The sequence below is a fragment of the Clytia hemisphaerica genome, unplaced genomic scaffold (assembly GCF_902728285.1).
Source record: "Clytia hemisphaerica strain Z4C2 unplaced genomic scaffold, Clytia hemisphaerica genome assembly, whole genome shotgun sequence".
NCBI lineage: Eukaryota > Metazoa > Cnidaria > Hydrozoa > Leptothecata > Clytiidae > Clytia > Clytia hemisphaerica.
In genome coordinates, this window is record NW_027104218.1 from 982362 (window position 1) to 1007067 (window position 24706).

The window sequence follows — 24706 nt, forward strand, 5'->3', positions numbered from 1 at the left end:
CCTTACACGTATTACAACGTTGAACGATTCCACGTTGGATTCATGTTCAAAGAAATTATGGAGAAAAATCGTAACCATTGACATGGTATCATCAGACGAAGATGAGGTTGATGGGGACGTCAAAACTTTTATTGTTAGGAAACCCACCTGGAGACCAAAGAAAATAGACCAATTATTTGAGGTGTTGGACAATCACCATGATAAGAGTAGAAGTCAGCGGTCTAAATTTCAAAGTTATAAACGTGTTCTTGGACCTGACTCCTTGAGGCCTGAGCCTGATTGGTCAGGGTCTCAGTTAACTGCGATGAAAAAATTGGATTTAATCCCCAGCCACAATGAGGATGAGTAGTTTGCTCGCTCCCTCTAGCTGGTTGATTATTTTCAAAATTTTCATGGCAGTTGAGGTGAGGGGAATTAATGAAATGGTTTACCATCCGCTACCGCTCAAGTTCATTATTTCTTTAAAAACTCATTATTTTCTTCTTTTTTTCATGCCAAACTATCCAAAACACTCCTCAAAGTAAACTAAAATAACATCTTCGCTACGCAAAACCATGTTTTCGGGCGTTTTTTAAAGCAGTGGGTGGTTACAAGGGTGTTTTAAAAACTTACATTTTAGACGCATCTCAATTTTTGAATTTTGATCTTCTAAGTTAGCAGTAAGTATGACTGGTGATTTAACCATAATGAGAGAATTTCTTTTAGAACGAATAATAGTTTACCAATACATAAAGTAATTTTATTTCTGTTACATTATTTCAGTCTTCCTGTGGGTGATTTTTTTTCTCGATAGAACATTTTTCTGATTGCTGACTTCAGGTCGATTTTAGAAATTTATTTCTTAAATTTTTCTAAAATCCTCCTAAAAAATTGAAAATTCTCCTAAAATTTGACCAAAATCCTCCTAAAATTTGTCCTAAAATTAAGAAATTCAGGCGTGGGATCCCTGTTAAATTGACAAAATAAGGCAAAATAGGACACCAACTTTCATCCCCAAACAAATTGCCAGTTATAGAGTGGGTCACTTGGTACAAATCTGTAATTGATTCTGGTATTGAATTATATTTATTATAAATTATATTTTTTATCTGTACAAAATAGCGAGGTCAAGAATCGGGTGATAACTCACGACGACGGACAATTATCTACCGATACTTAACCTCACTTTTGTTATTTTTTAAAAACTACTTACCGTAGAACTGCTAAGGCCTAACTTGCCAAAGCTACTAAACTTCTGATAGTTATGTGGTGTAGCCACAACAAAAATAAGATAAACTAAGCTGCTCAAGCAACGTAAAACTCTGATTTCCTCTAAAATGAACGAAAGTAAACTTATTTAGTTCAATCCTAGAAATATCCATTTTTTGGGTTTAAAATTTGCAAATTGAGCCCTTTTTTGCGTGTATAGAGCGGTCCTACGGTAAAGATAATATTATGATGATAATATTAATAAAATTATAACTTATTTATAACTTCAACTAGAATTTCTATATAATTATTTTCATTATTGTACATTTCTATGAATTTTATTTTGAATTGTATATAAACGAATTTTGTTCACTAGTAAAACGAAAATACGGCGAAAACACTAAATAATGTTGTCTTTCATTGAGTAAACATAAGCAAATTTTAATACCAAGAAATTTAGAGTTATTGTTTCATAAAGCGTTTGAACATGTTAATTGGACTTGATCAAGAAAACGCTCGAGTAACAGAATGAATTTCATCATCTATTCGCTTTCAAAAATTCTAATTTTCCTTCATTCGTAAAACGAAGCATAGTTGGTCTTTCTCAGTAAAACGTTTACAGCGCATGATGGAATTTCTCATATTTTCGCTGTCAGAAAGTTCAATTTTGCTTCATTCGTAAAACGAGCATAGTTGGTCTTTCTCAGTAAAACGTTTGCAGCGCATGATGGAATTTCCTACATATTCGCTGTCAGAAAGTTCAATTTTCTTAAATTCGCAAAACGAAAATTTCCTCTTCTAGCAATTTTCCTAACCTCTGAAAGACCATATTTTCGCACTGTCGATATTTATCGTAAAAAGCTCTGATCGACTAGTTTCGCTGCATATCGCATGTGCGATAGATAATTATTTCATGCAGTGAAATTTCCGAAATTCCGTAAAAAAATAATGGCAATTCCGATACCGATTTTTTGGGTATTTCCCTTCGTTTTGACTAGTTTTTCATCAAATTTGATTTTTCATGTATGAATTCCGAAAAAGGGGGATAAAAACTTTATAATACCGAAATTTCGAAGCAAAAATTCATGGATTTCCGATATCGAAACAATTTCAGAATTCCGAAATACCGAAGAAGTTTTGTCCGATTTCCGAAATTCCGAAGAAAAAAGGGTCGATTTCCACAATTCCGGAATACGTACGCCCCACCTGCTAGAGCTGAAAACATGTGCTCCAAACTTTTAACAATGGCGAGTACCCTTTTTTGTATAATACATTTTATTGGAAATTTATTTTATCCATATCATAGTACATCATATTGATCCGATTAGACCGAGGGTGCACTTACTTTTTTGCACGATTATTACACTCTTCTCTTTTGTGCCTTATTGTAGAGGGGCTGTTATTAGTGGGGGGGGGGGGTTCTCGGAGAAAACAATGAAAGGAGATTTATAGTGGAGTGTTTTTCATCTTCTCTAGTAAAATAATAAAGTCTTCGAGACTTTTTGGCAATTTTTGGGCAAAAAAGTTATGAAATTTGGGGGTTTGATGAGATAAAGTGATATTTAGGTAAAAAATCAGAAAAATTGCAATTTGAGCTCCCTCCCCCTACAATTTGGTACGGAAGAGTGCCATTCAATGCTTATGTCTTCGTACAATTCATCATGATTAATCACTCGTAACATTATTAGATAAAATGTTAAATATTTTATTTCTTATATACTTTCTTTCGTTACTCATAATTGGCCCTATGATTACTTGAGAAAAATTTCAGTTCTAAATGCACTTCATTAAATTTAAAATTTAAGGAACTCGCCAACGACACAGAACGTCGTTATTCGATCAAAAGGATAGAACTCCTTGACTATGAAATACCTAAGACCGTGAGACGAGGAAAAACTACAGAGTATGTCAGCAGGCACTCGAAAATCGAAAGTTTAGAGAACGGACTAAAAATGAATATGTTACCATCCTTGAACGACATTAAAACAGTGATTGACACTATAAAATCAAAGAAAAGTAAATTTGTCATTTTCGATGAACAGTGTTTTTTCGATTTGAATGATCTTTACGCTCTGCAGGTGGTACATGAAATGAAGGGAGTGAAAGAGGCTGTTTTGGAGGAGAAAAAGTGGTTTGGCAAGCTTGAAAAGGGTGTGAAATCACCCCCGAATTCAAAGAGGATTGAATTTGAAGATTCTTTGAACAGTTTCAAAGATATTCTTTTCAACGGCCGTGATCATGTTTATGCGAGAGAAGAGAATAAGAAGTTGGTGACCGGGTGTCTTGCATATTTGGTGGGTAGAAGTGTTCTTTTTTCGTGTTTTAATTTTCAAGTTTTCACCCGTGTATTTTGAGTAGGTTTCAATAAAGTTTTTGAGCTCTGTGCTGGAAGATATATCACATTTTATCTCAATATCACTTTCATGATTAACAATTTCGTACTTTGATTCGATTTCCTCAAAAATATCAGCAATCAAATCCCTCTCCGTGTTTATAAGAGTACCATTATGTTTTCATGTGACTTATCACGAAAAGAATTTATTTCACGAAATATTAAAAATCTATTGCTTGAACGGCAGTTTGGTGCGAAAAACTTTCATGCGGCAAAGAAAGGTATTCGTCCGCGTGCTCAGATTTAGATTCTCAAATTTCAAAGTTTTGCAGGTCTTCGGCCGTTTGTGTAGGTCTTCGGCCGCTGAAAACTGATCGCACATTAAATTTGTAGGTCTTCGGCCGTTAGCGTAGGTCTTCGGCCGCTGGAAAACCGCGCATTAAAGTTTTAAAGGTATTCGGCCGCTAGCGTAGGTCTTCGTTCGTTGACGGAAAAAAAATCCGCACCGCCGAGACCGCCCATACCATGATCATCACACATACAACATTACGTTACTTTTATCTCGTTAATTTTATTTATTTTTTTATCACTTTTATAAATTCAATCGTGCGTCACAAAAACTAATTTAGTCCCTTTCACCAAGCGGCCCCAGTAAAGTTTTTGATCAGTTATTTCATGTTTTTTTTAATCATCTAATAAATAGAAATCTAATTCTAATCACTCATAAGCGTTAAATCTGTATTGTGGTTTTATAATAAGAAGTAGTCAAGTTCTGATTATGGTTTTAATTATATATTTATCGCTGGATTTTTACTTAGAAATAAATTATGCTATTTATTGCGCGCATCTATCATAGTCATTTATAATTTTTGCTGCTGGTTCTCCACTTTCTAATCAAGTTCGTGGAGGCGTTCAGCCCGTTTCTTCCGGCGACGGCGATTCCTCAGGGTGTTTTTATCTGAAAAAGCTAATTAAAATTCAGAAAACGCGTGTCAAACTAAAAATCAAAAACATTCAAACTGAGCGAGAAATCATTTTCACCAACTTAACGCAACAAGGACAAAAGTTGAAAACCAACAAAACAAACAGCGACAAACCTTAAAACCAACAACAATAACAAAATGAAAGCAAAGAACCAAAAAATAACAACCCACACATAAACAATCTTACAATAGACAAACAATCAATATAAATCTACAAATTAGCGGAGAGAAAACCGGTAAGTGAATTTAAAGAAAGTTGAGAAATAAATGGAAAGCGGTTAGATGAAGACCAAAGTCTGGCATCAGGTGTGGCCATGAGTAAGCTTGCCCTGCTACTCTAGAGTCACCCGTCATCTAACGAAAGGTTAGAAAGTGTTGCAATCACAATCTAGAAAAGAAAAGATTTAGAAAGAAAGACGCATAATCGCAAAGTTTGAAAAGTTGGCCCAGAGCCCGGTTCGGCGTGCCGTATCCGAGTGGCCGTACGAAATTAAAAGAAGAAGGAAATGAGGACTTCAAACAAAAAACATACAAATTTATATCAATACGCGTGAACTTCTTTAACCAAATTTTTTACTAATGTGAGTTGCTAATTCACATATCCTGCAAACAAGTGGAGCGCTACCAACCACTAGACTTTCTAATAAGTTCAAACGAGACATTCACAATTTTCAAACTAAAAATGTTAAAATAAAACGACAATCCGATAAATGTTTTAGATGATGATGATAATTAAATAAAACTAGAGAAGACTTTCTAAGAATAGTGTTATATTGCTAGCAAGGGAATGGAATACCTGCTGGCGTCCATATATTTTTTTCAATGTCTTTTGTAAACGAAAGACTTTTCCGCCTTGTTTCAAAGCACGGTCCATTAAAACTCTACCCGCCAAGCTAAAATTTTCCAAAGATGAACTAACCCGTGCTATCCGGATGATTTCAGCACCAAAACAAGAGTAAAACATGGTTGAAGGCAAATTACTAGTGCAAAAAGGAAGACGTACAATCTCAAAGGAAAAACTGTCCCTTTTATCAAAAAGTCTAACATGTAGACGACCGTTGATGTTTCTCAATTCAATGTCTAAAAAAGTAATTCGATCACCAGAACTTTCAAGATTTAATTTTAATTCTGGAGGATAAATTGACTCAAAATTTTCCAAGAAGAGATTGTTATCGTTGATGGTAAGAAGGTCTTCTATAAAACGAAATGTGTTGCTAAATCGTCTGGCTTTTTGAAGGTTTTCTTTTTTTCAAGCTCTTAATCCACTTCGACTCAAAGTGATAAAGGAAAAGATTAGCCATAAATGGGGCTGGGTCCGACCCCATCGGTATCCCAATGATCTGACGAAAAATATTAACCCCAAAAGTGAAATAACAATTCCACACAAGATATGAGAGGGCCTCCTTGAAAAGATCTTTTGAAAATTTAACACCGGCATTACTTTTCTTTGTCACCCATCTTGCACTAGTACCAGAAACAGAAATCACATCATTAGCACCTCCTTGAAAGCAAAAATCAGAAAGAGTGTTCAACACATCAAGTAAACTTTCGTGTGGAATTTTGGTATAAAGGGTTGAAAAGTCAAACGTGGCCATAGATCTAAAAGAACCTCGCTTGTTCAATTTGTTAATGCATTTGATAACATCGGCATTGTTTTGAATAACCCAAAATGATTTGACACTTGAATAGAAAAAAGATTTAGCATTATAGTTTTCTATCTGACGAAAGAATAATTTCAGAATTTTTGTAATTGCTTTAGAAAGCGGCTTGATGGAACAGCAAGGGGCAGCTATAATAAACCTAAACTTTATTGGATTTTTATGTAATTTAGGCATCCAATAGATGTGTGGTAATTTTTTATTTTCCTCTGGTACTTTAATGCAGAAATTATTATTTCCTCGTTATCGATATCTAAAGTTATAAAGTCTAAAATTTGCTATTTCTTTCTTTGTTATCATTTCAGATAGAAGATAGCAAAAAGAAAAGATATCGTTCCGATTTACACTTTTTTTGTCAGCTTTGTTTTTCAATGCTAATAGTTCTGCTCAATGTTATAAATTTATTCAAGTAATAAATTATTAATTTCATTATTATACGGTTAGTGTAAAACGCAGGTCACAGGTCACAGGTCACGGGTCACAGGTCACAGGTCAGTGTTGACAGGTCAGCTTAAAGTACTGTAAAACACAAAGAAAACGTTTGAAAAACAGTTGTTGATGTCAAAAATATAATTCCAAAGGTATTTTACTGATCTAGAACTATTTTAAAGCCAAAAATCTATCCACGTGCTTTCGCATTTTATGCCGTGTATAACACGGACCTGTAATACTTGTATTATATATTACACCTATATCACACGTGTAATACAAATTATCTTTTCAATGTTATATGCATGTTACGTATGTTAAATACAAAGAATATGTATTAAAAAACATTGATCTCACCTTTTGCTTTAAAAGGCCCCCTAACAGGAAAATAGCTATTACACAATCACTATGTCATATCTCATTTTATCTCATGCATCACCTTGTGTATGATAACAAGAATTGATGAAAATGGCATCAATGGGATTATATTTCATAAATGTTTCAATATTTTTATCCCCTGCTTTGTGTTTTGGATAAAATGACGTCACTATTTTCATATCTCTAAAACAGCTCTCTTGGAGTATTTAATGTTTTCAAAACCTGTCAATATATATCCACTTGCAGCGTCAGCATCCTATTATGCATGAAAAATATTTTGATGTTAATTGGCGGACAAAACCTCATACTTTGAGATAACGTCATTATTTACATAATTTAAGTGTTATTTGTTGTCAATGTTTGGGGTTTATGATTTGTCGTTTAAGTCTTCTACAGTAAATAACATATTTTGATATTATATTTCCATTACATATAATATTTTCAGGAACTTATGTTATGAGTTGTATGTTACGAGTGTGTTACAGTTTTCCGGTCTGTAATTTGTATGACCTGTGACCCGTGACCAGTGACCTGTGACCTGTGACCTGTGTTTTACACTAACCGCATTATTGTATTTCTGCTTCAGGATACTTATATCGTTACTATCACGATTAACCTATTTACAGATATTGTTATCTGGCACCCGATGTAGAAATTTTCTTCCGACACGCTAAAGCTCTGAAGGTCGGGAAAATTTTCAACATCTGGAAGAAATACATTACGGAATTTCGCCTGACCGCGTAATTTTTTAGAAAAATGGGCCCGAGTGCAATTTGGACAGGGAAGGTGTCATGGCCGACAAAATTTGGGTCAGAAAAAACTTCAAAAGGTTTCACGAAATAAATTAAAATACAAAACTTTTTGGAGAAGGAATCATGCAAAATATTATCATTCTTTTCACAAGGAGGGCATGTAGAAATACTCATATAAGTATTTTTCCTTCTTTAAACTGATCACAGAAGCAAAAACAAAATAGAAATAACATTGTAGGCATTGTACACAAAAAAGCCTGAAAGAAGAGAAAAGTTAAAATCATCATCTATAATAACACTAAAAGAAAAACTAAAGCTATAGAACATGAATACTAACCCTCAATGAACACTTTTGTGAAGTTTAATAAAGATTTTATCCAAAAAAATTCAGTTCTGGAACACTGAAGTCGGTTTGTCGGTTGTCGGCCGGTGGACAACATTTATATTTGGAGGACGGTCTAAGATAGATAACAACATGAAAGTTACTGATAAAAGCCTAAGCCCATAGGAACATACCTGCTTTAGTTTCTTTGGTCTTTGAATGGTATAAAATTTGAGAAAGTGAAGAAAAAATCAGCCATCAAAACAAACAAAAACAAAAGTTATGATTATCAACTTTTCTGTGGTAGAAACACATTTTTTGGGTTGGTGCACATACAGAAATTACACTGGATACTAAAACTAATATTCAGGGAGTGATAAGTACAGTTAAACTACAAAAAATCCATCAAAAGAAACCAAAAACAACCATGACAGCACACATTTTTTGAAAATTACATCAGCCATGTTGTTTGTAATTTTTGCCGACATACTCATGACGTGGTAGTAACTAACGACAGTGATTTGACGGTCTTTTTGAGGCGCCAGATTTCAAAAAAACAATTTTTGAGCGTTCAGCACGGCCCCGAAAATGAGGGCTAAACTTATGTCGGCACATCAATGGATGACTACTATTTCTCTCCGATGGTATATTGGCCCGCTCCTTTAGAGCTTTAGCGTGGGCGGCCGCCAATACGCCATCGGAATATCAGATAACAGATATTGTTAAATTATATTCCCGGAGCGGGAGGTTCTAAATTATTTAATTTGTATTCGAGTGAGATGTCCAACCTGTTCAAGCTGTTAAGACATTCGAATAATATAAGTTCGATTTAAAGATAGTCCGCTGGTAAGGAATCTCTTAGAAACTGTCGAAGTATAAAGGTTGCCTCTAAAAAAAACCTTTTTGAATCGATATTCCTAAATTACAAGTCCTCCCTTAGGAAAAAAACACTCTTCAAGTAGTCTGCAATAAGTCCACATATAGTCCACATAATCCACAAGTAGTCCACGCGGACTTGTAGACTAATTTTTCAATCCGCAGTTTTAATCTGCAGTTTAAATTTCAATCCACAGCTGAAAATGCAAACTGCAGTTCAAATCTGCAGCCAAAATATAATCCGCAGTTTAAATATGCAGTCAAAATGTAATCTGCAGATTCTACTCAGAAATAAAAATGCAATCTACGTTTCAATCTGTTGCTAAAATGCAATCTGCAGAAGATTAATCCACATAAGTTTCAAATATGCAAATATTTTTTTCTTTATAATTCAAGAATTTACGATGGGACACATACGAGAAATTTCAGAAAAAAAAGTAGACAGTAGGAGCCCCATCAGTGGTCTTTACTTTTTGCTATTAAGTTTTATTTCAACTGCAAAACTCTATCTAACATAACATTACAATGACATTGATAGCATCATGACATATATTGAATAAATCTGGTAAAACAAAAAAGGTTACCAAACACGTACGAAAGTGTCCAGGAAAATAAAAAAAAGCAAAGTACACCTTTGTGTTTCTTAAAACGTAAATCCAACTACTCTACCTTGCATAATCATAATAAAGAACAACAAATAGAAGCATCAATGCTCAAAAGAATAACAAAAAAATAATTATATCTTCTTACTGGGTGTTTAGTGTTTAGGCTGACGGTATTATCACATTCTACAGGAATTCCTAGCATTCGAATAAAGTAGTTCGAACAAAAGACCAAGAAACGCTAATCGTGACATCTAATCACGTGATAACAAAAATATTCGTCCGAAAAAAGGGCCGATTCCGCTCCTCCGCCAACCATGAACCCCCCCCCCCCCATTTTACCCTACTTATCGATAATCACTATGTTCTATAGCTGAATCAAAATAAATATTATAGTACTCATAACTAATCACATTCTAAAATATTAGGATAATGACAAACATAAGAATTATTTTCGTCAGGCTCTAGAAGTATACTTTGTTCGTCAATGGTCCGCACATCAATTACACTTCTTTCTTTTGAAATCACAACTTTATTGAAAAATGTTAGATCTTTTTCAGTGGACTTTAAGCCAGGTAGAACGTTAAAAATTTTGAAAGGTGATACGGTAAAATGATTACCAAAAGCAACATAAGCTGTAGAAAATTCATTTTCAAAACATGCAAAACGGTCAACAGAGAAATAACCACCAGTCTTGAGGGAGACGGTCGTGCTATTTCGTCTAGTTTCTTTTGTAGGCGTTGTGGATCTAATGGTGAATCCCGACTTTTTGATTGAAGCAAACGATGACGATTTGGTATAAAGGGAACGAAAAAGGCCCGTTACAATGCTATGATCTTTATCAGATGCTTCGTAAGGTGATAGATTACCAATACCATCTAGATTTTCTGCTATGTTAAAAAACTTGCCTTGATTGGATCCATTACATTGCTTGATAAATTTCTCCTCGAGGGAACCTTTTTTAATACATTTTCCCGTTAGAATGGGAATGAAGTTTGAAGCGGAAACAGCGGATGCCAACTGCAATGGTATATTTTGCGTTCCATGGATCAATTTCATGATATAGCCATTCTTATCCTCAAAATGGAATAAACTATAAAGGTACAGAGGGCCGAGCTCTAAAACGGTAGACGGTAAGTGCAGTAGTGAATGAATATTGATCGTCATATGGCGGATAGGGTAGAGTTTATCGAAGTAGTAGACAAATGCGGACAAAAATCGTTCAGAGGTTTTGATGTCATCAAGCGTAATATTTGTCTTCAGGAGTAAATGGATGGCGTGAATGAGCAGATAAAAGTGTTCAAATTGACGAGGGGGTAGAAGCTTATACATGACAGGAACGAAATAATACAAAAGAAACGAACGAAATTCGGACGCTTTCCAATATCCTAGATTTGATTTAATAGATCGTGGCGCTCGTGAAATGTGGTTTGGGGGTTTTAATGATAGAAGACGATATTCGGTTAAAGCAAGATGGTCGTGGATTGAGAAGGTTTCGTTTTTGTGAGAAGGTTCGAGCCAAAGGGACATAACTAATTTTGTTACGCCAAGCAGGACACAATGCATATAATCTATGCCAACACCACGGATTATATCAAAACTTTTCAACACCATTAAAGAAGATGGACCTTTAACTCCACATATGGGTTTCTTATCAATGGAGTCCAAAACTTGCCTAGCTTGCTCGACTGTTTCCTTGTGAGAACGATGTGGACCAAAAGGATCATGTTGTTGAAAGGGAAAGCACCGGACACTTCCATTTTTACTCGTTTTGACAGTAATGCCTTCCTGTAAACATTTTGGGCAGCCAAAACGACCATTAAATTGCAAAAAATTAAGAACAGTAGCCTTAGCGGGCATGTCGAAAGTGCCAGACAAAACAATTCCCCGAATGGTGACATCATCATTAATCTGGACTCCGTTGACCATGATGTCATTGAAAGTTTCAAATTAAGGGGGCAAAAAAGTTAGCATGTTTGGGTGGGTTCCTCCATACCACAAGCCAGAGACAAGAATGTTTTCTTTTTTTCTGCGTTCTTCAAAAGGCAATTCGTTTATAGTGAGGAAAACGGGCCAAAGAGAAGATTTTGTTGATTTAAAAACGGGCACACCATCAGTTTTCCACAAGAAAGAAATGTTAAAAAGATTGCTTAAAAAAGAAGCAAAAGATTTATATAGGGATCCATCATAAATGTCGGAAGGCGAGGAAGAATTTCGATTGAACCGGTACTATAACTTTGACAACATTCCAACACGTGAAAAGATTGACTTTATCTGTTGTTTGACGTCAAATTCCATGAAAAACGATTAAAGGGGATTTATTTGGTTTTGATCAAACATGTGGTACAAAAATAGTGCATATTGACAGTTGGCGATAACGAACCGAAAAGCTTCTGGAAGAGGTGCAACGACTTCGGGAAAACGTGACATTTTGGAAGCAAAACGTTGATAAGCAAAATGAGCGTAGAAAGTGCAGCCCCAGAGAGATGAAATTTTTGAGAAAACGTAATTAGCATAGTTAAAGCAGCCCCAAGAGAAACATTTGAATCAGTGTACAACGGCGTTTCAAAATTGGCAAAAGGTGTCGGCTCATTGTCAGAATCATCTAAGATAGAATAAGAAAAGCAGATTGAAGGCGAAACTAAGCTTGATATATTATTTTTTCTCATTTAACAGTGTTTCATTACGCTTGAAACGCACACATGGAGGATCAGACATAACATTTTGACTAAATGTCCCCTCTGTCTTGAACTAAGATGATGTTACACCGTCTAAGAAAAAATTGATAAAAAAACAAAGCCGGATTCGGACAGTTAAGATGAGATGGTCCATTTGTTTCAATCTCTACCCTCGCTTCTTTTCGGCCTACTATCGGTACTAAACTCAGCGATAATAAATTTTACGATTACACAACGCTTCATTTTCACTTTCTGTTACGACAGTTGATGCAGACGATGAAAGGTAATCTAAAATCAAAAAGACTCTTTTAGACATTGTTATACAATCCATTTTTTAAATGTATAAAATTTGGCGAGGATTCAGTTCTTTAAAAAAATACTGATAGAATTCTGTCATAATCATTTGATCCCTACTTAGGATCCAAAGGATCATCGATTTTAAGCTCAAAATTTTTACATGTCCATAACTCTATACACTTAAGCTAAAAGATTAGGGGGGGGGTCGTTTATTTGGCACCTACGAGAAACTTTTCCATTAGTCAAATGGCTGCTTCAAATATCAAATAAGAGATTTGCAGTATAATTAGATGACCCCAGTAAAACCCTCACCTAGGAAATATCCAGGTATGTCACCCTCCTCAGATTGACAACCATACACTTGTTCATCACTCTGGCTCTACAAGGGCATTTCATCATCGATGGCATCAAAAAAATGGTCTTCTTTATCTGACTCAACAAAGTTTTCCACAATGGAACAATCCTTGAAATAATCACAATCTTCAAGTCTGTTCTTGTAAATTTCATCCCTGTGTCTATATATCGACGTTCTGGAAAGCCCTTTTAGACTACCTTTTCCTGGGTTCGCCATCTTAATGACTACTTGCAAGTCAGTGCAAGTAATAAATAATAATGACAAACAGAAACACAACAACAATTTCCTCACCTGGGTGGAGAACAGAACAATCCTTATATGTACACAAATGACGGCTATCCGTTCCCCTTCCAATTTGTTAGCTTGTTTACGCAATGGAACGACTTCAGCGTTCGAATTATCAAATCGAACGTTTTTGTTCGAAATGTTATTTCGTCCACAAAAGCCCCCAGAGATTTTATTTTCGAAAAAAGCGAGTTTGAAGGTGCATCTTTTATAAGAATTACTGGTCAGGATTTTTTCTTGCTATTGTGCTTACAAAACAAAATGGAACGCCCATCGAGAGACAGAAAACCCTCATCTAAATTTGCACAAGTAGATCAAATTGGTAAGTAAAGTTTTACGTTTGTATATTGCAAATGTTTTCCTATACTGTATGTACAACACCTATGTCACAAACCCACTGGGACCTCTAAACAATAAGATTTCTTTACCCATCGGGATTTTGAAGAAAAATTTTTACGTGGGCTGTGAGACAGGGGTGTTGTACAAAACAAGACTTGTCTTATTGTCTTGTAACTTCTGGTTTTGATGATAAATTTTAGGAGGGTGATAAGAGTAGAAAACCATAGTAAATACCACGGTCTGCAGTAAAGTCCATAGAATGAATGTTTGTAATTGTATTTAAGTCAAAATTGCGACTTTTACTTTCTTAATTTTTTTTCTGACTACACGTTTTTTTTTTAAGAAACATGTGACTCAACTCAGAATGCCTAAAAATTAAGAAACATGCTGAGGCTCAGAAAATGACATTTTTAATTCGGTTCTTTAAGAGTTTTCCAATCAAATGTTTTTTTTCTTTGCATGAAAATAAAATTGTAAATAAACACTACTGTATGTCAAAAAGTTCAGAAACATTAAAGGCTCAAAAGTCCAATTTCTTAAGAAACATTGAGGCTGCTCGGTAAAACTAGTTTCTTCAAAAAAAAACGTGTAGTTTTCCTTGGTATTTAGGCGCTGATAACGGTCCCCTACTGACCATACTATTTACAGTGGAAGAGGCAAATGGAAACTGTTTAACTATGGTGTTACCTTATGGCACGCTATGCCCAAAAGACATCGTGACAGGGGAACTATTGGAATCATCAAAACTCAAGACGAGTATGAAAGTACTGTGTCTATACCCACATGATAAACTTTACTACCCTGCAGTGTTGAGGAAAATTGGTGGGAGGAAAAGAAAGTCAGAAACAACAGGTTATTTTTCTTTTATTTTGAAAGAATTCTCGAGTAAGTTCTAACACAATAAGAATTCACTGTATTCGATCCAAAATCTCAGCCGTATGCTGAATAACATGTTTGAACTGTTCGTCGGTACACCAGAGGCTCGTGTATATTATTCCAAAGATTTTTCACTGCGGTCAACTTCAGCAAATCCATCTACAGTCCAAGTCAAAACAGAGATTTTATTAACGAAATGTCATCGTGTCGAATAATGCATATTGCGATTATTTCGCTGGAGGAAGGGTGCAGAATTTTGATAGTCTGTACAAGCGAATCGATTTGGATAAGGGATAAGTCATGATTCCAGCCCTGCCAACTGTTGAAATTTGAACTGCAAAGCTAGAAAAAAATGAAAAATGGATAAAAAATATAACTTTATTTATAGAGAAGGAAGACGATCAAAATGAACATAACACGGAAAGTAAGCAGTTAAGAGCTATTTTTTCTTAGAGTCTTCAGGGTGTGATACCTCGCCCTCTTTGATTATGATAAAATTTGGTCCAAATGATATATCATACAAGAAAATAAGACCTTTTGTAGAGAATGAGAAAAAATCAAATAGTCTCCAAAAATTTTATGTAAACTTGACCCGATATTCAGTTAGTACTAACTGTACTAAGTGCACCAAGGGTGGTGGTGGTGTTGTTACTAACTTCTTGCAAAAAAGCAGTCAGTAGGCATGATGTCTTGTACTAACTGCTTCACCCCCCTTGATTCTTTCAATTATATCATTAAATAAAAATAGTTGACTGTTCACACTGTTAATTTTTCTACAGGAGACATGGAAGAAAAAGAACCGTCATCAACAGAAAAGAAAAGTGGGAAAAGCAAAATTGTTAAAAAAAATAATCTTAGTTTCATTTTTTCTTCATGCTATTTTTAATGCATCTTTTCTTTTAATTGAATATTTTTACAGGGTAACGCAGACAAGTTACAAATAACTATATTGGTCAGTGACTTGACATCTAATAACTTTAATAAGGTTGTTGAAAATACATGTTTTTTTTATAAGCATATGTTTTTTTTTTGGGAAACAAGCTCTCAGTCATGCTTAGGGATATTTTAGACTAGGCTCAAATTATGTTTTCTATTTAGTCTCTAATTTTTCATGAGGTTTTGGACAAATAGTAACGTCACAATAAGGGGGGGGGGTCGGTATTAAAATCTCAGATATCATGACCTTTAGTGATGTGGTGGTACTGCAAAAAAGCTCAAAAAGTGTTTTAGTACCATGTGTACTAAAATACCAAAAAAGGTGGTCCCTCAAAGAAACTTTTGGAAAAATTTTAGTATGCTTAATAACGTTAAGCTAATATAAAAAAAGCATGTAAGGACATTGAAAAGCAAGTCTTGTTTTTTTACATAATTGACTTTATAGAATCGGAAAAATCTAATAAAGCAGAAGAAAAAAAGGCAAAAATAGAGGCAAGCAACATAGCTGGTCGAGAGCTAATGGAAAAGGTTGACGGTAAGTATTGACATTAAGATTTTGTATTCAAATACAAATTTCTGACAAAGGTCAACAGTAAAAATAACCATATTACTTTCAGGAGATATGTTCATCATATGCTATTATGTTATACTTAAGCTTGTTGGAATTTGTTCAAAATATGTTCATCATATACTGTATACTATTATGTTATACTTAAGCTTATTGGACCTTTCTAAAAAAAAAAAAACTAAACTGAACGGAGCGGAATTCTGTCTACAGACAGAAAGTTGCATCACTGCATCACAACAGACTTTAACAGACATTTTTCATTTCCCATTTCAGAAAATGCAAAAAATGATTTGTCTGAAGAACTCTTAGACAATTTTCTTCAAAAGACACAAGACAAGTATGGTAAGTGTTAGCTAATATCTTCAAACAATCTTCTCCTGTATTGACATATATCAAAATGAATATTTTAGTAATTAAAAATTTATTCTGTTCTTTATTGCAGGACCCAACATCACGAAAGGCATATTTTCACCCGTGAAATCAAGTGAAGGGAGTCAAAGCAAAAACAATGGTAAGAAAACAAAATTATTAATTTTAAGAGAAATTTGAAATTAAATCTTAAATATATTTTCAGAATGTTAATTAATTACCTTTTTTACTTGATATTTTACAGGAAATTCTAATCATAACGCAACACAACCTTGTTTCTCGCCTGATGAAAGTCCAAAAATAACAAACAGTGAGTAAATTTAATTTTGTTGACTAAATTGACCCAGAGAAAATAACATTTTTTAGGAATTCTTTTGACATCCTTTTTGTACAAGATATTTTTTAGGCTATCAAAAAATATTTTGTAAAATATCAAATTATCTCATAGATATTCCCGCTGGCATCAAACCGTTTTTTTCACCTGAAGACTGCCTGAGGATACAAACAAGTATGAATAACCCAGTAGTTAAACAAAAACAACAATATTCGCTTACTACAAGACTGCCGGATCAAAATTCACAGGAAAAGATCTTTTTTGAAGGTATACAATAATTTTGTTAATACATAATCTCAAAATGGCAAAACATAATATTCAATTACAAATAATGAAAAGTTGCAAAGATTGAGATTGAATTCATTTCCTTATAATTTCAGTAGAAGAAACAATGACAAAAGTTTCAACAAAGGAACTGCCAAAGCATCCAACACCTGAAGTCAACGATAACTCACCCGAGTACTTAACATTGAAACCATGTAGGTCACCAATGTCTCATCAGTTTGTTTTATTAAAAATGATTAACTTGTACTGAGATTTAAAATTGTTCAAATGTTCAAACTGGTTGTGTTTTGGTGCTTTTTTAAAGCAGATTGAACAACAGATTATTATCATCATATACTTATTTGTTTCCTAATGCTTAGCGTTTTTTGTCAACAAACAACTTCCAATTATTATTAATAGTAAAGAGATGTTCAAACTGCCAATCAGTTGAAGATCGCCTGGAAGAAGCAAAAGCCTTAATCGAAAAGCAAAGTAAGGAATTCATTTCAAAAAACTTCTGTTACCTTATTGATATTATGTTATATATGTGCTTAGTTTCCTGATTTTTTAAGTCAAATTTTGCGAAATTTAACACCGTTCAAATTTTTCTAAAATACAAAATCGCAAAATTAAACCTGCACTAGAAGACATAGTGGCCTCTACTATCTGTTTGCATCCTCTCAGAATAAAAAAAAGAGATTGGAATCTGAATGTAGGCGTCAATCAAATATTAGTTTAAAAATTTTCTTTTACCTTTTCAGGGTCAAAGTTGGAATTATTCGAAACCCTTGTTAAAGATCTTGTGATGGTGACAGATTCTTTCAAGTCATCAGTTGAAGATACCAGCTGTGGAACCAATGTGAGTTCACTAAAAATTATATTTAAATAATTATGATCTTTTAATTAAGCAAAATAACTATTTGAGACATTTGTCATGGGAAATTGATCAAGTGTAAATTATTTTCAAACAATAGTATGTACCAGAAACAGGCTCACACGGAAGATGTGAAGATCACTTGGTTGGTGTAAAAAAGGTGAACACCGCACACAAAATAAACAAGGTTTGAATATTTTCAACACTAATTTAAAACATTTTATACATTCTAAAATAAATTTTGTATTAATTAATGTAGGGAAACTCTGATGATCTTCCTGCAAATAGCACCTCTCATTTGTGAAATCTACAAGCACTTACTAAAATTTATACGGCTGGTATCATTTTGTTCTTATTTGAATGCCTTTTAGGAACTAGCAGCAACACCTCGATCTTCCGTGTCCACAATGACAAAGCATGCAAAGGTAACACAACACTGATCTAGAATACAAAAATAATTTTTTATTCACTGGCTAGGTCAATAAAGGTCAAATGCACTCTTTTGATTGGTTCTCAAGAGGTCAATATAATCTATTTTAGACATCTTCACAGAAATGGCTACACTGAGAGTTTTCTTTTATACTACGTACAGAACTTGTAAGCTCGATCTGTGCCTCCTGTTATGGACCTCAAACAAGTTTTTTTTCGTAAAAGAATTAACACTTTTAAAATAATATGCCGTAGTAATGCAGACAAGACAAATAAGTATTTGAAAAAATGTCTACCTGCTTTATTAAATCTTTTGTTTGATACCAGTTTCTTTTTAAACTACTTTCAGGATTTTACTGTGACACCTCTATCTGGTGCGTCCACAATGACAAAGCCTGCAAAGGTAACCATTTCATCAAAAAACAAAAGTAAATGAACAAACTATTTTTGTTTCCAGTGGTCAAAATAACAGAGTTAAAACAAAGAAGAACCAGGCACAACAAGCTCGGGTAGAATAGTGTTGGTATACTCAGTATATAATCCACTTTAATTTTAGCAATTGCTGCGGAATACACCAAATAACGTCACAAAGGACACCTTTGATACAGTAAGTATTTTATCAATGACTTATTTTCTCTTTACTATTGTGCTTGTTATGACGAAGAGTTTCACTTTCATTTTCTTTGCTGGCTTATCTATCACAATCCATATAAAATACAAAACAAATTATTTCAGAAATCCAGTCAAGAATCTGATGATTTTCAACAATCTAGTCAAGGCAGTAATTTCGAAAAGGTAATAATCATGTAGTTCTTTATAAAACTTGAAACAATTTAAAGTTACCTTATTGAAATTAATTTTTGCAGTCTAAAACAGTTATCAATATATAGAAGCTGCGAAAATTAAGTTTTATTCTAGGTTTGGAGGAATACAAAATTCTTTTTCTACAACAGTTGCAATTTTTAAAGAGGGTTTCAACTTCTGAAAGGCATCAACACTATCTCCTTGTATTTTGGCTAGGGCAGGAGGAGTAACCTTTTTCTAGTTTTTTTCTTGTTTTTATTTTAGAATCAAAGGCATGAACTTGACAATATCAGAGTAAGCATCTGATCTTTCAATTTCTAGGAAAACTAAACATCTACAGCCTAAGTTTTAAGATTATATTAAAATTATGCTTTACTGTAAATTGATGATGCTAGAAAGCATGCAATTCAACATATTATGTTAATTTGCGGCTAGTTCGAAACACGGGTCACGGGTCACGGGTCACGGGGTACGGGTTACGGGGCACGGGTCACAGGGTGACGGGGCAGCTCAGATCAAAGTAATTCAAACAGAAAATGTTTTAAAAACACTAAAAATTATCGAAAAAATCAATTTTAAGGTATTTTATCCACGTATGACTATTTAAAACGCTAAAACCTAACCACGTGCTTTCCACGTGCTTTCGAAGTTTGCGTCATGTATAATGCAGACCAGAAAACACCGCAACATATTACATACATATAATAAGCTTATATTATCAATAATACACTTTTAGTGTTATATAAGTAATATACATATTACAACTCCCATCGCCTGAAAAGCGAGCTTTCTCACGAAAATGATAGTACGGCTATTGTTAAATCATATCTCATTATATCCCCTCCATCACCTTGAGTATGAATATAATTTTAATGGATAATAACGTAGAAATGATGGTATTTTATAAATGTGTCAATATTTTCCACCTACCATTATGAATTTTTAATAAAAATGACGTAATTATACTCATATCTCTAAAACCACTATCTTGCAGCATTTAATCATTTTAAAACATGTCAATCGATATCCAGTCACATGATTAGCATCCTATTGACTATGAAAAAACATTTTGCTGTAAATTGGTTCAGAGGCCTTATATTTCAGGATTTTGACAATATTTTTGTCATTCAATATCATTTTGTCAAAATTTGTGGGTGACATATTATTGAAAAATTTTCATGATAATACTATTCGTATATAATTGTTTCAGACATACTATACTAGTAGTATTAGTACTATTATATGTGTTATGTAGTACGTGTTATGAATTATACGTCATGATATCGTTATATTTTTTCCGGTCTGTAAATTGTATGCCCCGTGCCCCGTGCCCCGTACCCCGTGCCCCGTGACCCGTGACCCGTGACCCGTGTTTCGAACTAGCCGGTTAATTTGTTATATGTTAAATTTAAATTGAATTGAGGTTTTCAAACCATTTTTGTTTTAATCTACTTGAGGAATAACTATCTCTAACTATAATCTCTATGCAAGCTCAGCACTTTTTGAAGCAGCTATTCAGACCTTATAAAATATAATGTTGATTGGCTTTAAGGTGATAATCATTTAACACTTTAAAATTAAAAACTTTATTTTTTTATTAACAGAACATCAAACTTCCATACACAACAACACTGGTTTTCTCACGAAAAGAAATAGACGATTTGAGATGGAAATCAAAATCATTTGAAGACTGGTCAAAATTGATAGGAGCATTAGTTGACCTTTCTTTTACTGACGAGGAATTAGTAGGGTATGATACCTAAACACTATTTAAGGTGGTCCTACACGTTATCAGCATACACACAAACACATATTCCCTACACATTTTTTTAATAAATAGGTAATATGTGTTTGAGTAGCACTATCTTTTGAACATTTCACATTTTTAAAATCTACTCACGTGTGTCAAGCACCCCACGCTGGACCTTATTGGGACCCCCTTTATTAGTTTTTAAGAAAGGGAAGGCACTTACTGAAAAAGAAAAAAAATAGTCCAAATCTATAAAATAAATCCCAATTTGGAAGGTTATTTCCTACATCACTTGTTGTCCGAGAAAACTAAAGATTTTAGAGTGTTGACTGTTGAATGAGGGTTTTTCACACACTTTTTGTGAGCAACTCCAATTTTCTGGTGAGGCCAGCTATGCTCAATTTTGAGCTTTGACTTATGTTTAACCCTATGCTTGGTAAAAAAATTATGACGGGAGGGTATTTAAGAAAGTGTACATTCTTTAGAGACCAAGCTGTGCTATTTATAAGAGATTAAACAAAATAAAATTACCAATTTTGTTTGTAATTCTCTTCTTCATTCTTCTGTTATTTTCTGAAGTTTTGGAAATTATGATTCTAAAAATTTCTTTGGCTGAGCCTTATTGGTGAAGGGAATAACTACTTAAACCATAAAAACTTTTGCAAATTTTGACCTTTTTCATTAAAGTAAATGTCTTTGAAAATTCTTAACATGGCGATTAGCAAAAGTTTACGCTTGCGAAAAATTCTTTACAAAATGGGAAACCTATAAAACCTCGGAATTGTAATAAATATACGTATAAATATCCAATTTTCATCATACCTTAAAAGGAAACTTTTTTTGGTGGGAACTAATTTTGACGAACACTTATTCAAAAATTTCTTGGTGAATCAACGATTTTTTTATTTTGGCGAGAACACATTTTGGCAAATGGTGAATTTCTTTAATTTTGGTGGGAATGACCTAAAAAAATTAATTTTGGTGAGAACTAAATTTGGCAAATTTCAAGTTCGGTCGCCAATTTCGCCAAAATTATTTCCCACCAAAATAAGTTCCATTAAGGTATACTCATCTGTTAATACTTTTCTAAAGTCAATGAGCAACCGTTTTAATCGGATTTAAAAAAAACTTTTGAGGCATTTTTCATTCAAAAATCCTCTTTTTTATCCAACGATTCGCAAAAGTTTATGCTAGTAAACATTATATTTTTTTTTTGTGAATTTTGTGAAAGCGAGTTAGTTGGTCGAGTGTAAGAATTTTTGGTTTTCCTTTAACTTATGTATCTCTTACTTCAATAGGTGTTCTGCACAAGGAGGAGAAAATAGGTCAACAGGAGAAAGAAAAGTTGCTCTCAGCCCTGCCATAATCGGAGATATCATAGGTAAGGAAATAACTTACATTGATAGACATCAGGTGACCTTTTTTGTTTATTGTGTCTTCTTGATGAATTGGTATGGAGCTTCTTGTTCTTTTTCAGTACATGGACAGAAGAAATTTCCAGGACTCAAAAAATCACAAATAGTGAAATGCATCATTCAGAAGATCTGTAGTGCTAAACGTCGCTTAGGTAAGCTTTGGCTGATTCGTTAGATATCTGAAGATATGAGTTAAAATGTGATAGCTTCGTGAAATTGATATCCGACATCTTGAACGGGTTGTTTTGAAAGGAAGGCCATGTGCGGACATAATTAAAAACTTTACGTCGGCCGAAAACATTCGATCGAATCGAGGGCGTAAGGGTGGTAAAATGGGCGCGAATGGTTCTAACCAATATTATTATCACAAGGTGTGATTATGGCTAATATTTTAGTATGAGTGATTCAAAATTTAGAGAAACTTACTGAATGACTTATCAAATCATTTAATAAAGTCAACAAAAATACCATTTTCACGCCCATTATTTTTCAGACAAACAACAGAAAAAGCAACCAACGGCCGACAGTTAGAACGGCGAACGAGCTGAATGAAGAGTGACGAACGTAACCAAAGTGTCTATTTGGTATCTTTTTTATCAGTTTTGATTCTTATGGTCCTTGTTCTGTTTGGTTCCGATATCTTTTTTAGTTTTTTGTTGTAATATGTTCCTTTTTTATTCTAAAGAGAATTACTTTAAAAGACTAAATAATTGATGAATTCTCTGATATGTTATGTCATCCCCCCAAATAAGTAACGTAGTTATAATTTCGAGACGACAGCACGACTTTGATTTGAAAGTCTCAGAAAATCTTTGATATGTCAATCTGCAAGGGGCAAAGTGCAGACTTCAGGGCAATCTGCAATAGACTGCAAAACCAGTCTGCAATAGATTGCAAAAGCAGTCTGCATTAAGACTGCCAGAACAGACTGCAGTAGACTGCAATATCAGTCTGCAATAGATTGCAGGTCATTTAAGTCCGCAATGTTTCATTCGAGGACTACTTTTCTAATCTGCAAGCATTCTGCAGACTAAAGTAATCTGCAAGCAACCTGCAACAAAAGGCAATCTGCAGGCAATCCTCTGAACAATCTGCAAGCGATCCGCTGAACAATCTGCAAACCAATCTGCAGAACAATCTGCAAAACAGTCTGCATGTAGTCTGCAGAGTAGGTTGCAAATGAAACATTGCAGATTGGCACTTTGTGGACTACTAGCAGACTACATGTGGATTGCAAAAATTTTCTTAAGGGCTGATCATTAACACACAACAACACTCACCTTGGGTACTTTCCATGGGATTTTGGATTTATTGAAAGTTAAATAAAATTCTCTATTTATTTTTATAAATAAAATTTCAAAATGCAAAATATTGATAAATTTGTACAAATCTTTAAATTGTCTATTTAAAGTCTATTTATTTATTATATATTCTCAATAAAAGTGAAAGACAAAATAACTTAATGAAATAGGAACACAAAATATCCAGTGTACATAATACCTTTTTCGAGACTTGGCAACGAAACGATCCCGTAGCGAACTAACATAACTCGCAAAATCGAGAACAACACATCTTTTGCTACCGATATTCAAGAGAGTTTCAGCCATGATTCAAATTATCTTCTTATTAATGCTGAAAATAAATTTAAATAGTTTTCCTTATTTTGCTAGCAACGGCTAGTTTGTCTAAACAGACTTTCCACCACACTGTCTATATTTTATGGTCAAGGCTGCCATTCTAAATTGATTTATCACTGCTGGGGTACCATCTTTAAATTATGCATGTCATTATGTGCATATATTTATTTGCAGCCATGGGATTCATGCAGGAAAATCGTTTCACGCAACCTTCGAAAGGAGTTAATAAAATTCCCAACTGAGAAAGACGACGTAGAGAGAACTTCGGCTCAATTTTTCGAACGTTTTGGGTTCCCACAAGTTATCGGATGTGTGGATGGTACACATATTCCCATTAAACAGCCTACTGAAGTTCCTCATGATTACTTTTCCTACAAAATGTATTACTCGCTGAATTGCCAAGCAATTTGTGATGCTTATGGGAGATTTATTGACGTTGAAATCAAATGGCCAGGAAGTGTTCATGATGCCCGTGTCTTTGCAAATTCGACTGTGCAAAAAAACTTCATCGAACATAATTTTGAGCTATTTGATAGGAAAATGGGCGAAGCGGAAAAATCGGCACCTCGAGTTCTTCTTGGCGACCCAGCATACCCTTTGCTACCCTATTTGATGAAAAAATATGAATCTTGCCGAAATAATGAAGAAGTAATTTTCAACCTGATGCTGCGTGGAGCAAGAAATCAAATTGAATGTGCGTTTGGACGACTCAAGGCTCGTTGGAGGATCCCACTACGTCCCATGGACATCCCAGTTGAAAGATTACCTAATATAATTTTTGCTTGTTTCGTTCTACATAATTTTTGTGAAAAGAGAAAGGCTGATGTAGATCAGAATTTGGTCGAAATGATAATGCGTGACGAGAGGAAATTTACCAACACCAAGGATAAGATTTACTCCTATGATTCGTCTGCTGGAAGATCAGTGAGAGAAACCCTAACAAATTATTTCAAGGAAAGTTTGTAATTTTTTCTTA

The 24706-nt window shown here is 34.1% G+C and overlaps 3 protein-coding genes across 5 annotated transcripts; all 3 read left to right on the plus strand.

Moving 5' to 3' along the window:
* Positions 1-13179: 13179 nt before the first annotated feature.
* Positions 13180-15236, plus strand: LOC136815809 (uncharacterized). Its single transcript, XM_067072261.1, has 4 exons — positions 13180-13457; positions 14084-14326; positions 14739-14774; positions 15130-15236. The coding sequence occupies exons 1-4, from the start codon at positions 13397-13399 to the stop codon at positions 15234-15236; spliced, it is 447 nt and encodes a 148-aa protein (XP_066928362.1). The 5' UTR covers positions 13180-13396.
* Positions 15237-15735: 499 nt separating this feature from the next.
* On the plus strand, positions 15736-22807 carry LOC136815801 (uncharacterized). 3 transcript variants are annotated; one of them, XM_067072252.1, is made up of 18 exons: positions 15736-15821; positions 16128-16196; positions 16297-16365; positions 16468-16533; positions 16672-16824; positions 16938-17036; positions 17242-17313; positions 17583-17680; positions 17796-17882; positions 18067-18120; positions 18474-18527; positions 18681-18731; positions 18860-18919; positions 19193-19222; positions 20533-20678; positions 21977-22059; positions 22156-22245; positions 22587-22807. In XM_067072252.1, exons 1-18 carry the CDS (start codon positions 15806-15808, stop codon positions 22622-22624), a joined length of 1335 nt encoding a protein of 444 aa, XP_066928353.1. In that variant the 5' UTR covers positions 15736-15805; the 3' UTR covers positions 22625-22807. The 3 variants fall into 3 exon arrangements, with proteins under 3 accessions (XP_066928353.1, XP_066928354.1, XP_066928355.1); XM_067072253.1 differs by having other exon boundaries at positions 16941-17036; XM_067072254.1 differs by lacking the exon at positions 16128-16196.
* Positions 22808-23874: 1067 nt separating this feature from the next.
* Positions 23875-24696, plus strand: LOC136815810 (putative nuclease HARBI1). The gene has a single exon (XM_067072262.1). The coding sequence runs from the start codon at positions 23875-23877 to the stop codon at positions 24694-24696; it is 822 nt and encodes a 273-aa protein (XP_066928363.1).
* The last annotated feature ends 10 nt before the right edge of the window (positions 24697-24706 follow it).